This window comes from Falco cherrug, chromosome 1 (genome assembly GCF_023634085.1).
Source record: "Falco cherrug isolate bFalChe1 chromosome 1, bFalChe1.pri, whole genome shotgun sequence".
Taxonomy (NCBI): domain Eukaryota; kingdom Metazoa; phylum Chordata; class Aves; order Falconiformes; family Falconidae; genus Falco; species Falco cherrug.
The window spans coordinates 109763178-109777626 of record NC_073697.1 but is presented as its reverse complement, the minus strand read 5'-3'; the positions used below and the strand labels follow the sequence as shown (position 1 = coordinate 109777626).

General features: G+C 44.6%; 1 protein-coding gene across 7 annotated transcripts in view; it reads right to left on the bottom strand.

Moving 5' to 3' along the window:
- Window positions 1-14449, bottom strand: part of VPS53 (VPS53 subunit of GARP complex) — a 67427-nt gene that overhangs the window by 25005 nt on the left and 27973 nt on the right. For all 7 annotated transcript variants that reach the window (XM_055718968.1, XM_055718972.1, XM_055718988.1 and 4 more), the window contains 6 exons: window positions 13273-13415; window positions 12452-12593; window positions 10785-10886; window positions 7292-7386; window positions 2344-2586; window positions 729-876 (listed from right to left, as the gene is read on the bottom strand). In XM_055718968.1, coding sequence (XP_055574943.1) covers window positions 729-876; window positions 2344-2586; window positions 7292-7386; window positions 10785-10886; window positions 12452-12593; window positions 13273-13415 — 873 coding nt within the window. The remainder of the gene's footprint in view (window positions 1-728; window positions 877-2343; window positions 2587-7291; window positions 7387-10784; window positions 10887-12451; window positions 12594-13272; window positions 13416-14449) is intronic.

The window sequence follows — 14449 nt, the reverse complement described above, 5'->3', positions numbered from 1 at the left end:
TCAACCTCCAAGGTCATATATGTAATTTTAGTATGACATGCTAATGTACTAGCTTAATGCCGTGGCACCTGTCCTGCTAATAAAGATGTTTTTCAACACTCTGCCTGTGCCCAGACTGCAGAGGAGGAGGAGGAGGAGGAGGAGGATTTCCAGTTCTAGTGGTGGAGAGGCCTTGATACAGCCAAACATCACAGCTCATCTACTGACCTGAGGCATTTTGAAAGCACCTTAATGTAACAAGCACTGTGGGTGCAAAGCATATCAGCATAAATACCTCCTCTCTTCACTCCACTTTGCCCCCATATTTCATGCACATGTTTTCCCAAACCTATTTTGAATTACTGGCTTTCTTGTTTTAGGAGATCATGAACCATGAGAAGCGTATTTGAAAAAAAAAAAAAAAAAATTGGTCCCCAATCCAAAACAAATTATGTAACAAGTATAAAAGGATTTAATCTAAAACTGATGCTGCAAAGCAAGATCACAAGCAAATGACTTTTCTCATGTAGAAACAACAAAATCAGTTCTTTCTTTGAAATAAAGATTTAATAGTGTAATAATCAATGGGATGCTACGCAGAGCAGACACTACTATGGCTATTTTAGTACTTTTGACTCTTCCAGTCTCCACAGCAGCCTGCCCCTGAAGAGGGAGCAGCACGGCATCTCGTGACAGAAGAGGGGCTGCTGCTGGGTGCCACCTCAGAGGTGCTATAGAGGAAAGCTCACCTGCTGGGTGGTTGCCAAGCAGTACTCTGCAGTACTAAGGATGCTGCAAATGAGGCAGAGTTCTTCCAAGGTGAACTTTGCCACTTCAGAGCCTTCCTTTTCTTTCAGCAAACTAGTGATGGTGAGCCCACCGCTGCTGCTAGTTGTCCTGGGGGGAAAAAAACCCAACAAACACAAAACCTGTAAGGCTTTCAGGTGTACAGACACGCACACACTGCAAAATTACTACTAGATTTCAATGTCATAAAAAGCCCTTGTGACCACAAAGTCCAATGCCATGTGCAACACTGGTCAGTGTCATTCTACATCAAACCCACAACAGCTATTTTTGTTAAGGATTATCTTTTAGAAAGACAAACAGAACTTTGTATCAAGTCTTCCAGCAAAGGGCAACTTGCTCATTGGCAACACGATAGATTAAGATGCAAGTGGAATACGGCTTCCCCCAGCAAGCTTCACCCTCACTGCCAGGTACTCAAAATTTAATTAAAGATTACAGAAAAATCTCAGTAACTATCAGGCAGCATATCATACTTATCTTCTCGGTACTAAACAGATGTCAGCACGCATTTGAAACTTTGGTAACCTGTTTTAAAAACTGATGATATCAACACAGTAAATTATAAAAGATACCGCTGCTTTCCACTGTCTTCCAGTGATTAACTGCTGTGTATCAACAAAGAAAGACTCAGAACAGTTCAAAGTCAGGAAATTCCCTACCTCTCAATCTTTTATAATCCAAATCCATTAAAAAAATAGGACAGTGATATTTATCTTGGACAGCAAAAATGGAGCACACAAAAAAATGTGTATAAAGAATGCAACTGAGGTCTGATGGAGAACGCACATTAAATTTATCTTTCCACTTGTCTGGATGTAACTCTCTCCCCTTCCATCTGTAAAAGATTTTACTGGTTTCAGAAACTCATTCTGCTGCTCCCAGGTTTACAAGGGAAACAAACTGAAGATGGCAAACAGCATACAAAATTATCTGTAGTGAAGGCTGGCAATATCTCAAGGAGCTCCTTTAGCCTGTACACTTACCTGTATTGGTGTAAACTCATAATGATTTCCTTTCTTTCCACTGGATTTACATCTACATATTTTATTCACATATGTAAAACGTTACAGAGCAGAACGAGTTACCAGTAAGCACTTTAGCATCACACAAATAAACCACCTTCATTATAAATTATTACATGTATAATGTTGAGCTAAGGCAGCTAAGAATCAGAGTATTAAATCAGTTACCCAAGTAGCAGGGTAAGTGCAATTCTGCAGGCCAGAACTCTCCAAAGAGACTCGGGCTGGCATTTCAAAAGGAACTTCAAGAAACTGTAAATCTGACTACTAGTCAAAGCCAAATATGAAGCTATCCTCCAGGGGCCCTTAAAAGAAAAACAATGTCCACTTGGTCTCTTGCTGTTTCTCAGTGCAATGCACTGAACTTTTGAGAAAATTGTGAAGTAAATGTAGTTATATTGTTGCTACATGGTTTCTTTGAGAGTGAAACAGAAGTGATCACAAGTATGTATTTATTATCTTCACAAAGCATCTGGTCCTCACTGGAATGTCTCACCAGACGGTGCTGCAACATTTGGGAAACGAAACTCACTTGGGCAGGTTTCCAGACAGAATTTTCCAGGCGTATTCCCGAAGGTACTTCTGGAATATGGTGGTCAGGGCTATCATCGGCTCGCCGGTGCTGAGCTGGGAGCACTGCACCATGCACTTCTTGTAGTACACAAAGAGGTCAGCGCAGCTGGGCAGGACAGCTCCTCCTTCATCCACGTTGGGCTTGGGGGGACCTTGAGCCTTGAAGTCAGCCACAAACCTGTCAATCAGTTCGCCCAGATTTCTGATGCGGGGGAAATACATAAAGATATTTTAGTATGTTGGGGGAGGAAATGGAGGGAAGAGAGAGAATAATGCTTAAAACCAGATGCCCTGTCTTGCAACACCAGCAAACACATTCCGATTTTAGCAGTCAGGTATTCCAGCCCTTTCTTATCTCCACCCTTTCAGCACAAAGCTCACACAAGAACGTGGACTGGACCGATGAGTAATGACCTTTTGTACTCAACAGTTTTAGTGGCAGCTTCAATCTGTTCTCCAGTCACAAATAAAAGCTCGCAAGTCTGCCAGGACTGGGTTCAGCACATTTGATGCAAGTGCATAAAGTGTACGCTCAAGTTTCATTCCTGGCACTGGCAAAAGTAACAGTCGGGCTTCCCCTATCAGCAGCCTCCGGAGCAGAGCTCGGGGAATACGGCTTTTAAAGGGATGTGCTCAAAATGGTGTGCCATTTGCCATTTCTTGGTCCCATTTGGATACCACCTGGTTTTGCACAACTTCACACGTCTTTTAAAGAAGTTTTATTTAGCATGAGCACAAAGTGCACTTCCTACTTAAAGTCTTTTTGAAAGCATAAAAAGCCTTCCTATTGTCTCCAGTGATTCATTATAGCCTAGTCCTTACTCAAATATTTTCATCTTTAGGCAACAATAAACTTCACTCCCACCATTTCATCACGACAAAAAGGCTTTCTAGCATGGCAGAGGGCCAGAACCATCAATACAGAACCAAAGAAGTCTTCTGATCTTGGGGAGTTCCTCTGGTCCTACTCCTCCAGTGACAGCACATCCGTGTCAAGAACCAAGACCAGCTCTCCTGACACCAGAGCTCAGCTAAGCGGAGTAACCTTTGCCAGATGAACTAAATCAGCAGTAAACCTCCTCCCCCAGACGCACAAATACACACAACCCTCCACAAGGAAGTCTGGCTTTTGAGGAATGCATAGACATTTCAGACAACATGCCCAAATGGAGTTGTGAAGTTCCTCTCTTTTATATTCCCACTTCCACTACTTCCCCCAGCTCTCCCCTTCCTACGGCACAGCCTTCATGCCTCTCGCTGCTGAGGGTGTAACAGCTAAACTGAGAGCTCATGCAAAGAGACTACGTGAGAATGGGCATGGTGTTACTGATGGCATGGCAGCTGAGGCTCTTCAGCACGTCCTCACTCACCTCTGCCAATGGAAGGGGTAAAAAACCCTGCCAACCATGAAAACTCTTCCCCAGTTTCTGTCCTTCCTTTCTTTCTGTCGTGTGAAAGAGTAAACCCACTCTGGCTCCAGTTTCCCAACGAATGCACAGCACTGCACAAGTAGAAAAGGTGCCCTGTCTCGTCCCTGAGAAACTTACAGGTTGCTGCACCAAAACGGATGAGCTCCTGCCGCGGATGATCCACCAGCCCAAACAAATCTACAGAAATATGCTTGCAATATCAGGGCTTTAAACCACGAAGCAAGGCTCTTTGGCTTAAGCTAGGCTCATAGGCGATTGCAGAGATGAGTAGCCCCTTTTGTCAGGCTTATTGCTTGCTGCTTTGAGCACTTTACATAGCTCTGATTCCACAGATACACACAGTTCCTCGGCTTTGTTACAAGAACTGTAAAAACATCAGGCTGCTCAACTGATGTGATAAATCTCTACACACTGGCAAGAGCAATTGAATGCTGAAGTGAAGCATTGATTGTATTCGACCACAGTGAAGCAAAATATACCTCCCCCCGTAGCTGCAGGAGAGCCAAACAGATGGCTGCTGCAGGAGGGCTCACACGTGCTGCAAGCTGAAGCATTCCTTCAGGTTCTCAAGTAAAACGGACATGGCTTGCTCCTTGTCAAAAGGCCCACTAAATTAAACAGCTGCATTTCCACCTCTGCATCTGCACTTTGCTCCGTCTGGGCAACAAAGTGGAGCTTTCTTAGCGCTCACCCGCCACTTTTTTTTTTTTTTCTTTCTCGTTCTCTCAGTCTCAAGACACGGTCAGGAATGTCAATGGCTTTTGTTTCTTTATGCTTACTCCACATGTTCGCCTCTTCTCCGAGGCAAAGTGAAATGTATCTACATTTTCCTGGTCCCCCAAGGTCTTGTCAACTGGGATGGACGAGCAAACGCAGCTGTCCAAAAGATCTGGGAGTGCAGCGCTAGAGCTTCATGCTTGTTCTGATCCTAACCTGGAGAAACTGCCCATCAAAGGCAGGCTGTGAGGACTGCTCTTATCTCAGCACGGGATTGACACAAGCAAACATCAGGATATTGTGCACTAAGGGAACTAATATATTATTAATGCACACCTCAATTGGTGTCAATCAAACTTTCACAACAGTCTCAGTTGGCCCAAAATACAAATAGGAAGGCTAACAACCTTTGTGTGGTACAATGGGAGCACAAGAATTTGGCAGAAAAAGCTACTGGGAGTTAAAACATGAAGGCGGCAGGAATACTACAGAAAATGAACATTTTCTCTATAGATTCTGCAAAAAAGCTCCAAGATATTCTCTGGTAGTACAGATGTGGTATTTTTCCCAACAGCAGCATATTCATTGGGAGCAAGAACTCACCAAATTAACCAAGAGAAAAATGAAATGAACTCGTATAAAGGGAATTTTATTCTGGTTCTTAAATCCTTTCATTCCTATATTCCTCTTTCATCTTTCTTCCACTCAACCCATTCAGTGCTTTTTCTGCACCTCTGGCAATCAAGAGGAAAAGCAGGCAGCTCCTCAGCTGCATGAGAGAACACCACAGTGCTCAGTAAGTTGGTCTGTTCAGCGATGTGAACAGTTGGTATCTGTTGGGTGCTGGGGAAGGGCAATGGCATTGAGACGCCTGGACCACTTCTAGGGCAGTTTCCATGGACTGGGTATTTTGGAAGCCCATCTGCTCACGAGGCCATAAACACACATCACAAAGTGCCAGTTTTCCGAAGCTTCTGAATGCACACATGCATTTCAGCACACTTAACCACAGCTCTGCATACCCCCAGCACTGATGGAGCTCTTCCTTCACTCCAGCAGAGCAGCTCAGCTCACATGTGTATGCCTCTGCTGCTCCAACAGGCCACAAAGAAGAGCTAAAGACACACATCCCAATGGGGCAGCAACGAAATCTGCTTTGCTGGTAAGAAATCTGATATTTACACTGCAGCGAAGGGTGGGGAGCAGCATCTTTAAAGTCTTTCTTTCAGGTGTCTCCTCTTAAATTGCTACAGATTTTGGCACTGTGTATCTTGAAATGCGTATGGCAACAATTTTTCAGAAAAAAAGGTCCAGGCTGCTTTCTGCCACAGTCTTAGGGCAATGATGAAGAAAACTATCACACTATGCTCACTATTCAGAGCCCAAACATACGATTAATTATCCAAGCAACTCCTCATTTTCAGACATCAGCAACAGATTCCGCAAAAGTTCAATCAAAGGGGGAAGAAGAGAGGAAAATCATAAAGGAAAGCAATTTTTGGCAGACGGGCAGCATGGGGAATACTGTGGCAGTTTTCCTTTGAACTCCTTGCAGCCTGTGGCTATAAAGCTAGTATAAAACATCTCATGATTGTAAAGGAAAAGGAGGGGAAAAAAAAGCAACTGAAAGGGCTAGGAGCACAGTGGGGTAGAATTACCAAAATGGGGATTAAAATGGCCCCCAGTGAGAAAGGAAGAAGTATTCAAATAAGTTTGAGCTCAGCTGGGCTGAGGGCAGGGGGGAGAAATATCCATTTCCCTTTGTTATACTGCGGAACCTAAACGCAGCATGACAGATCATTGTGCAAGGTTTTATTTATTTATTTAAAAAGCATAAAAGGTTGATAGGACATAGGAAAGCTTTTTCAAGATGGCTATCTTGGAGTACGGACAAAATCAGGATGGTATGAGCCTCAAGTTATGCACTCTGTCATGTGTAAGTCCTTGGAAGACAGAAGGGCACAGATGAGTTACATGAGGCAGGCACCTCTTTCTCCTTTCCAGCCACACACCTGCACTAAAAGGCTGTATTGGACCTTCTTCAACCACCTCCTCTCCCAGCTGGCGCAGTTGTTACAGAGATGTTATTTAAACCCTGGTGTGAATCAAGGTGCACAAGACATTGTGGTGAGAGCTCTAAAAACTTCGCAGAGCTCTAAGCTGAAAGCTCCTTTCATTCAAGTTATTTTGCTGCAAGTCAAAGACAAAGATGAAGAAGTGGTCCAGGGAATAAAGCCCCTGACAAAGTCCCAATCTGTGAGCAGTGATAATGTTATCTTACAGCCAGCTCATCTACGGCAGCTTTCATCTAAGGATCTCAAATAACTAACTTCTACAAAGCAAATCTTGAAACTCCTCTGCCACAAAGCCACATGTGTATTTTACAGAAAAAGCAAACCTACTATTTGTGGAAGGCATGAGACGAAAGAAAGGCATATGTCTGCAGTGGGAATTGCAGAGGCAACAGAAGCAATTTCAGAAACACTAAGCCTCTGCAGAATGGCAGCAGGCATCGTTCCTGCAGGCCTTTGCAATTACAGACGAAACCAACATCCACAGCCCTCTGAACACTCATTTTTGCCCAAGCAACGGTCCCACTCATTCTAACCTTCCTGAACCACGAATACTGCTCCTGATGAAATTAGGAAGCAGACTTTCAGGAAATTAATTTTCTGCGGCTTGAGTACAGAATCTAGTACAATCCAACTGCAATACACATTCAAAAGCAAATAAGCCCAAAAGAACATGCTGGTTACTCACTTGTCCTGGGACTCGATATACACGTAAAGGTGAGGCTCAAAGCACTTGGAAACAATGCCATGAAAAGGATTGTCAGGGACCTTTGGCTTCTTTGGCTGTAAGAAAACATTTAGAGAGTTGGTTTCAAACCTGCCCTGTAAGACCTAGAAGAAACAGTAACTCCACGGCACAAAAGGATTTAAGTCTTCAGAAATATTACAACACAGGAATTTGCTGTCAAATAATCAAAGGCATATATAATTGGCAGAATACACAGCCTCTTCCTCTTAACAGAGCTGTTAGTATTCCAAGGAATTATCCTTTCACTTGTAAAATATTCTTAGCCTTAAAGAGAAGGCTGCTCCATGCTAACAGATTTCAGTAGAAGAATCTTAATGCAGCTCGTAAATAAAACCTTGCTGAACCCTTCCAACAGTAACAACACTCCACTAGTCACCTCTGAAATTAAACGTAGCAGTTACTTGGAAGCACCATTGAAAAATCCCTACATTTTAGAACATTAAGAATAATAACTCAACATTAAGACTTCATCAGGATGAATTTTATTTAGATAAACAGCACGTAATTACCGGCGGAGCTGGAATGATACAGGCAACATTACAGGACTGCTTTCACCGTGAAACGCGTTTCTGGGGATGCAAAGACTTCTATTTTAAAGTCACATTAGAGCATTAAGCACACGTGTCATTTAGGAGTCATCCGGTTTAGTCTCATTTTAGTTTAGTACTGCACTCTCCACCGTGGCCAAGCACATCTCACTGAAGCCACCAGGACCACTCATATGCTTCAATTTGTGCATGTTCAGGTACCAGGCTGGGCAGGACCTTTAAGCGCATTTTTGCCCTACAGCTAGATTATGATATTTCTTTTTTTACTGATAGACAATTTTTCTTGTTGCTTCCCGGCAAGCTGACAATTTTTCATTGCCTGCAAAGAGGGCTGCAGTGACTCTGGAATGGAATCTTGCCTCTTTCCACAAAAAGCCAGGATCAGCTCCCAGCCAATGAAGATACGAATTTTTCCAGTTGAAATTTTTTTTTTCTTAGCAGAAGAAAAGCAAAACAACAGAGCCTAAAGGACATACTCTCCCAAATGACAGAGGAGGTGGCACTAAGTCTTTTGAGGAAATAGCAGAGAATGACAAGGAAAGCATTTCTCAGCAATGATTAAGACTCAGAGACACAATGAGTACTAATATACGCCTGCAAACCAAAAGTGAGCAAATGGTTTTATGGAGACCAGACCACCTCTATGAGACTGGCTTCATTAACCTTCTCGCTAAGAGCACGACTGGAGAATGTACGTTTTTATGGCTTTGGGAGAGAGCCACTACCCGGCATTCCCGCCCCAGCCCCTTTGCCAGTGCCTGCCCGTTCCTGCCGGATGCACACAGCTCATCGGAGCTGGGAGGAAAACAATAGGTGGGAATTACAGAAACCTTCCAGCTGCCAAGTCTCCAGGATGGCAGCGCCAACACAGGGTTGCAGATTCATGATGTTTATGATTTACCAGGCTGGAAGAGCCAACTCCTAGAGCAGGACTGGTTTTCTGCGTGTGCGCGTGTGTCTTTGCATCATGCTATTCCCAGCATGTCTGGTGGAGAGAATACTAAATCTTTTAACAGTAGCAGTGAAGCTGTATTTCTGAGTGTGCAATCCCATCCAAAAGCTGCAGATGTTTAAGCTATTTCCTCCTTGAGTTTGATGGAAATAATAAAAGGTTACTGTTGTCACAGTAAGGAGGTCTGCAGCTGGCCCAATTTCCTTTCATTACAATCCAAAGTAAACAGATTAAATCAAACTGCTAGGATTACTAAAAGAGGTTCTTTTTTAACATGGATTCCCCCCGCCTCAAACTCTTGTGCTCCCTTACACTCCCAAGTGTCTTGAATTGTCAGGACTAGTGTCTTGGAAGAGCTCTACCACTCAAAACTCATCTTCAACCCTTCCCATCCTTTCTCTTCTTCAGCTAGTGGCAGCAGAAGATGAGACCTCCACCATGAACTCACCAGCACTAACCACAAGCTTCGAAACTGAGATGTCGGAGCCCACGGGGTCCCCATTTGGCAGACAGGTGCCTGGGGGGCAGCTGCCCTTGCAGCAGAGTCCCGCACTGTGTTGAGCATGACCACAGGGCATACCCAGAAAGAGAGGGCAACCTCACCACAACCGGCGTTTCAAGGGATAGCTCAGTGGATGGCTTCGTACCAGCTTCCCCATGGGCAGGCAGCAGAGCGGTTCCTTTCTCAGAAGCACCTGAACTGCTTCTGGCCAGGGCAGTGCATTCTACTGTTCAATAAAACCAGCCCTAAGCAGCCTAGTTATTGCAATTATCTCTTCACCTGCCCTCTAACACCACTGACTTCTCCAAGGATGTCCTCTCATCCCAACACTGCACAGCAAAGCCGACCTTCTCTCAGCTATTACAGATAGTGGAAAGCAAGCTCTTCATGAAAAACACACCACACGTGTCTCCCCAAGTCCCCAGCTGCCGTCTTCCAGATCACTGAAAGTCCAGCTGTATTTTAATGGAAAGAGAAAAACTTTCTTTAACCATTCCAACACTGTGGATGGAAGGCGGAGGGCTGCCTTTATCATGTGAAAATCTGGAGGGGGTGCAGTGCACCAAACTGTGCTGGTGGACAGCTACCACCCCCCAGTCTCCCCAGGGGCACGGATCTGAGCAGGTCCTAGGGCCCTCGTGATCCATCAGGATACCACCTGTAAATGGCCCATTTACAGGGCTGTAAACTCACTGAATAAGGAGAGGGCATGTGCTTCAAGCAACTTACAATTGAACACTTAGAAAACATCCACCTGGTGAGTAAAGAAATATGGGGTTTACAGGCTTTGATATCAGTGCCAATTAAAACAACTGAGTTTACTATTCACTCCTTTAATGTTTGCAGAGGGCTTTGGAAACCCAGTGCCTTTACAAGTGGTTAGGTGGCACCTGCTTTGCAGAGGTAATGGAAGAAAAGCACTACAGAGATAAAAATCCCAGAAGTAATATATCTGGAGTGAAAAATCTAAAACCAACACTTGAAAGTTCAATGAGTTGCCTGGTGACTCCAGACTTAGTCTGCCTGGTTGACAAAGCAAAATATGAATTGCAACTGTTTGTAGTGGGAGCTTCTTCTGGGATCTGAAAACCCAGCTATGCTAATTTGTCTTCCTTTGACAGAAATCCTGTAGCTACATTTGAGCTGCTGCTGCTGCATGGACTAGAACAGAATCCAACCCACTCCCATATGGCAGGACTGTCTCCGCACTATTAACTGAAATCAAGATTTCTTTGGTTTCAGTGAAGTGCGCCAGAGCAAACCATGGTCGTACTGGGAGCCTGTACGCTGCACAGAGGATCAAAACTGGGCTAAATTAATTGCTGTGAAAACAAATCTTTCAAATCAATGTGATGGGGAAAGCTTAGGCACCACTAGAGGTTTTGACGCAGAGGCTGCCCCACTGACAACTGAAGAACTTCAAAGACTTACTTTGTCCATATCGCTTTTCTCGATCACAATCTCCTCTGTCTCTGTCCCAGTTTCATCCTCCAGAAATGGGTTGGCAGAGGGAGGTGGCACTTCTGGCTTTTTCTGTTAAAAAAAAGAGGAAGCTCCTTAGAGAACAGTCTATTTCGTCCCCTCTGGCACCCAGCTGCATTCATATTTTGCTTTACTAAGCCCTTCAAAGCACTGTACAGCAGTTTGTCTTCTCCAAGTAGAGAGGTGACTGTGGGGTGCCAGGCAGTGCCGCCTCATCAAGGTTAGAGCACACTCCTGGTACAGGGCTGGAGTCTGGCTCCTCTCCATCGCTCCACCAGCACACCGCATCCTCAACACCCTTAAAGCCTGCTCTTCCTGCACCCACGCTCACCCGCTCTGCCTGAACCATCCCTGAAGGGGGCATTTTTGACCCCTGTCAAATTTCCACTCCCTCAAACCACACACTCCAAAGTGGCTCCAGCGGGAGGACACACGACAGCAGAACCCCCCAGCTCTGCCGCCGCAGCACATCCCGCATCCCTGCTCCCACCAGACTGCTTGGCCCCACTGTGCACTCCCTAGATAGCTGTTTATAATTACAACCTTCATTTTGTGTCTAAAACAGGTCAGATGATGACAGCCAGAGTGTTATAGCCTCTAGACACATCAGAAAGAGGGACAGAGAGGTGTTCCTTTCATTTCAAGCCACATCCTCCCCTTCTGTTTTTCTCTGTTATAACAGCTTTTGTGCCTACCTTCTCCAAAGGGCTAACAACCCAGTGAAGCCAATTTAATTAAAGCTGCAAATTTTGTATGAAATTTGTCAGAAAAATAAAGCTGTATTTTAAGAGATCTAAATTCAGCCAGAAGGAAAACCTTACAGGATTTCCCTTTTTAATTAGCAACACCTACTGATCTACAGCAAATTACAAGTGGGTCCAGCAGGTTTGCCTCGTAGGCTGAATTATCACATCCAAGTAGGCTTCAAGACACCAGCTGGGCAGAGAAGCCAACCTCAAACCAGTGGCTTCTGAGCCACACATCGACTCTGTGCTCCCAGGGCACTTGGCTGGCGGAGCTCTTGGCTGAGACTTCAGGCACAAAAAGCACCGAGATGGCCCAGAGATATTCCCTGAGCTCTTTGTCTTGACTCTGCCTTTACAATCTACCAAACGAGACACTGAAAAGAAGCAGCTACCAACGCCCCTGCAAGTACAACTAACGCAACGATGTGGGATTGAAAGTTGGTACCATGCGGAGAACGTGTGGTAACCAGAAATGAACAGTGGACTGTAGTTATAACGTGCCATCGACATGCAGAGAACAAACATTATAACGCGGTCACCGTGCCACAATTACTTTGTGGTTCTCCATAGCAATGTCCCTTGAGCTGCAAACAGCACAGAGCCCAGGAGACCCAAACAAGCAGACCATCAGCATACTTTCCTTCTTGGCAGCCCCGTGCCATCCTCTTTACCACTGTCTGCAAGATCAAGAACCACTTTCCCATCTGCAAGGCACTGTGCAGTCACACCGAACACCCTAACCCGGCAGTGCGAGACGAGGCTGTAGGTGATGCCTTTTCCAGTCTCCCATTACCACGGCCACACGTGAGGGGGCTTCTTTCTCCTGAAGAAGCTGTTGAGTAAAGAGTTGCTCTTTAGAAATCCCCTTACCACAGCCCCATCAGCTAGAGTGCAACCTGAGAAGCGTTTAGCTAGAAGTCCTTCGAAGTTGGTCGTCCTCTGAATGGCAAACAAAAGCAATTTCACCTCGATCTCCTTTGCTCTTGTGCGCATTATCTTAGCAAGCTCTGCCCTGAAAGAGAGGGGGGGGGGATGGGGGACGTTATAGAAAAAACAAATGTGGTTTTCTCTAAAGAGAAAGTTCTGAAGCCTAACACTGTAATTCTGTCTGTTCCCTAGAGATTTGCATCACAAAATTCAAGCTAATTCCTAAGATGCTCTCTAACATAAAAGTGCTTTACAGTTCACATTTCAAACATAACCACGGTTGTTGGGAGCCTTGTGGGTAACAGGACCCCATCTCCTAACAGCCAGTGCACCACAGCAGCCAGGGAAGCCCACAGCACCAAACCTGGGGTCCCAAACCAAAGACAATGGTGCTACTGGGACCACAGCTGGCACCCTGCTCTGGTCCCCTGTCTCTGGCTGGCAAAGACCATGGTCCGAGGCAGTCACACCACAGTCAGCTCACACCATTTCACCTGGCCTCTAAAATTACGGCTTTTTCTCTCTGTTACATTGAAATTTGACTTCCACATCACCTCACTCTCCCAACAGTACGTGCGGTTTTAGTGATACCTCTCAAGGTTTTCACTGTTCACTTGCTTGTAATCACGGAAAATTCTACAGAGATATTTGCAGACTGCCTTTAGAGCACTATGAATACAGCACCCATTTGGCAAAAGACAGGCCAACCTTTTGTTTAAGGAAGGTGACTGCTGAGAGGCATCGCGAGCTCCCCAGACTCCCACCTTGTGACATGGCAGAACTCCACAGCGATGCGCTCCGTCATGCACCACTCCTGCGGAAACATGCGCCCGTACTTCTCCTCATAGTCCACCAGCTGACGCTTTATCCAAGCATAGCGCCTGTCAATCTTATCCAGCCAGGCCACCTGAGGGAGATGGAGAACACCACCTTTAAGAGCAGCAGCTGCTAATATTCAGCCCGACTGCTTAACTGGGCTGCTGTAGTTTCGGAGAGGAGCTTGGGCTATCAATCAAAGCTATCTTGACCTTGGCTATTATTAATAACACTGTGAATGCTAACAGTCATTCTTCAAAGTCCTTAAACACACGCCAGACTGAAAACCCTATCTTGTACGAATTAAGAGAGCAAGTTCTGTTGAAAACGAGGATAACAGTACTCCTAAATCATGTGGGTACTATTGAAAACTTAATCCAATAATAATTCATTTGATCTCCCCCTCTTTGTTTCGCAGACAGAGAGGTTAAAGTCAACAGTGGGATGAGAATGCAGGAATTCCTGGATTCTCATGTTCAGCTGGTTTCATACTCTGGGGACTGCGGATCCACAAATTTCTACAAGAATTCTTCCAACATGAGCAGGATGGGATTTCTTCCTGCCAATATTAGTGCTTTCTGGTCAAAAAGTAGAAAGATGAATCCAAAAAACTTTGATGGAAAAATGCTATTTAAAATGAAGCATTTTAGCTTTCTTCTCCTCTCTGTCACAAACTGTGAAAGTTTCAGAATTGTTAAAATACACTTTGATTCAAAGTCGGTTTTGTTTTCGTTTGTTTTTCAAATCCAAGATGATTATAGTAAACTTTTAAAAGGTTCTTAGCATTAGGACAGGAAGTTTAAAAATTAGCTACAAAGATTAATCCACTTCCTGGAAATCCCTGCACCCCCTTTTTTAGGCATTTTGGGTTCTTTTTTCACTTGCTTAAGGGAAGGTGTTGTTTTGCAAAGGTTCTGAGTTTGCAATTTTCAGAGTTTAATCTTTAAACCCTTTACAAGGCAGAAAGTATCTCTAACTTTTATTTATTTATTTATTTGTTTATTTATTATATGAGGGGGAAACATTTCCAGCATTGGTATGTGAAACTGATGTCTAAGGTGGGAGGAAATCATCCTGGCAGAGACAAAACTGACTCCCCAACTCATCTGCCCGTCCACATCACAC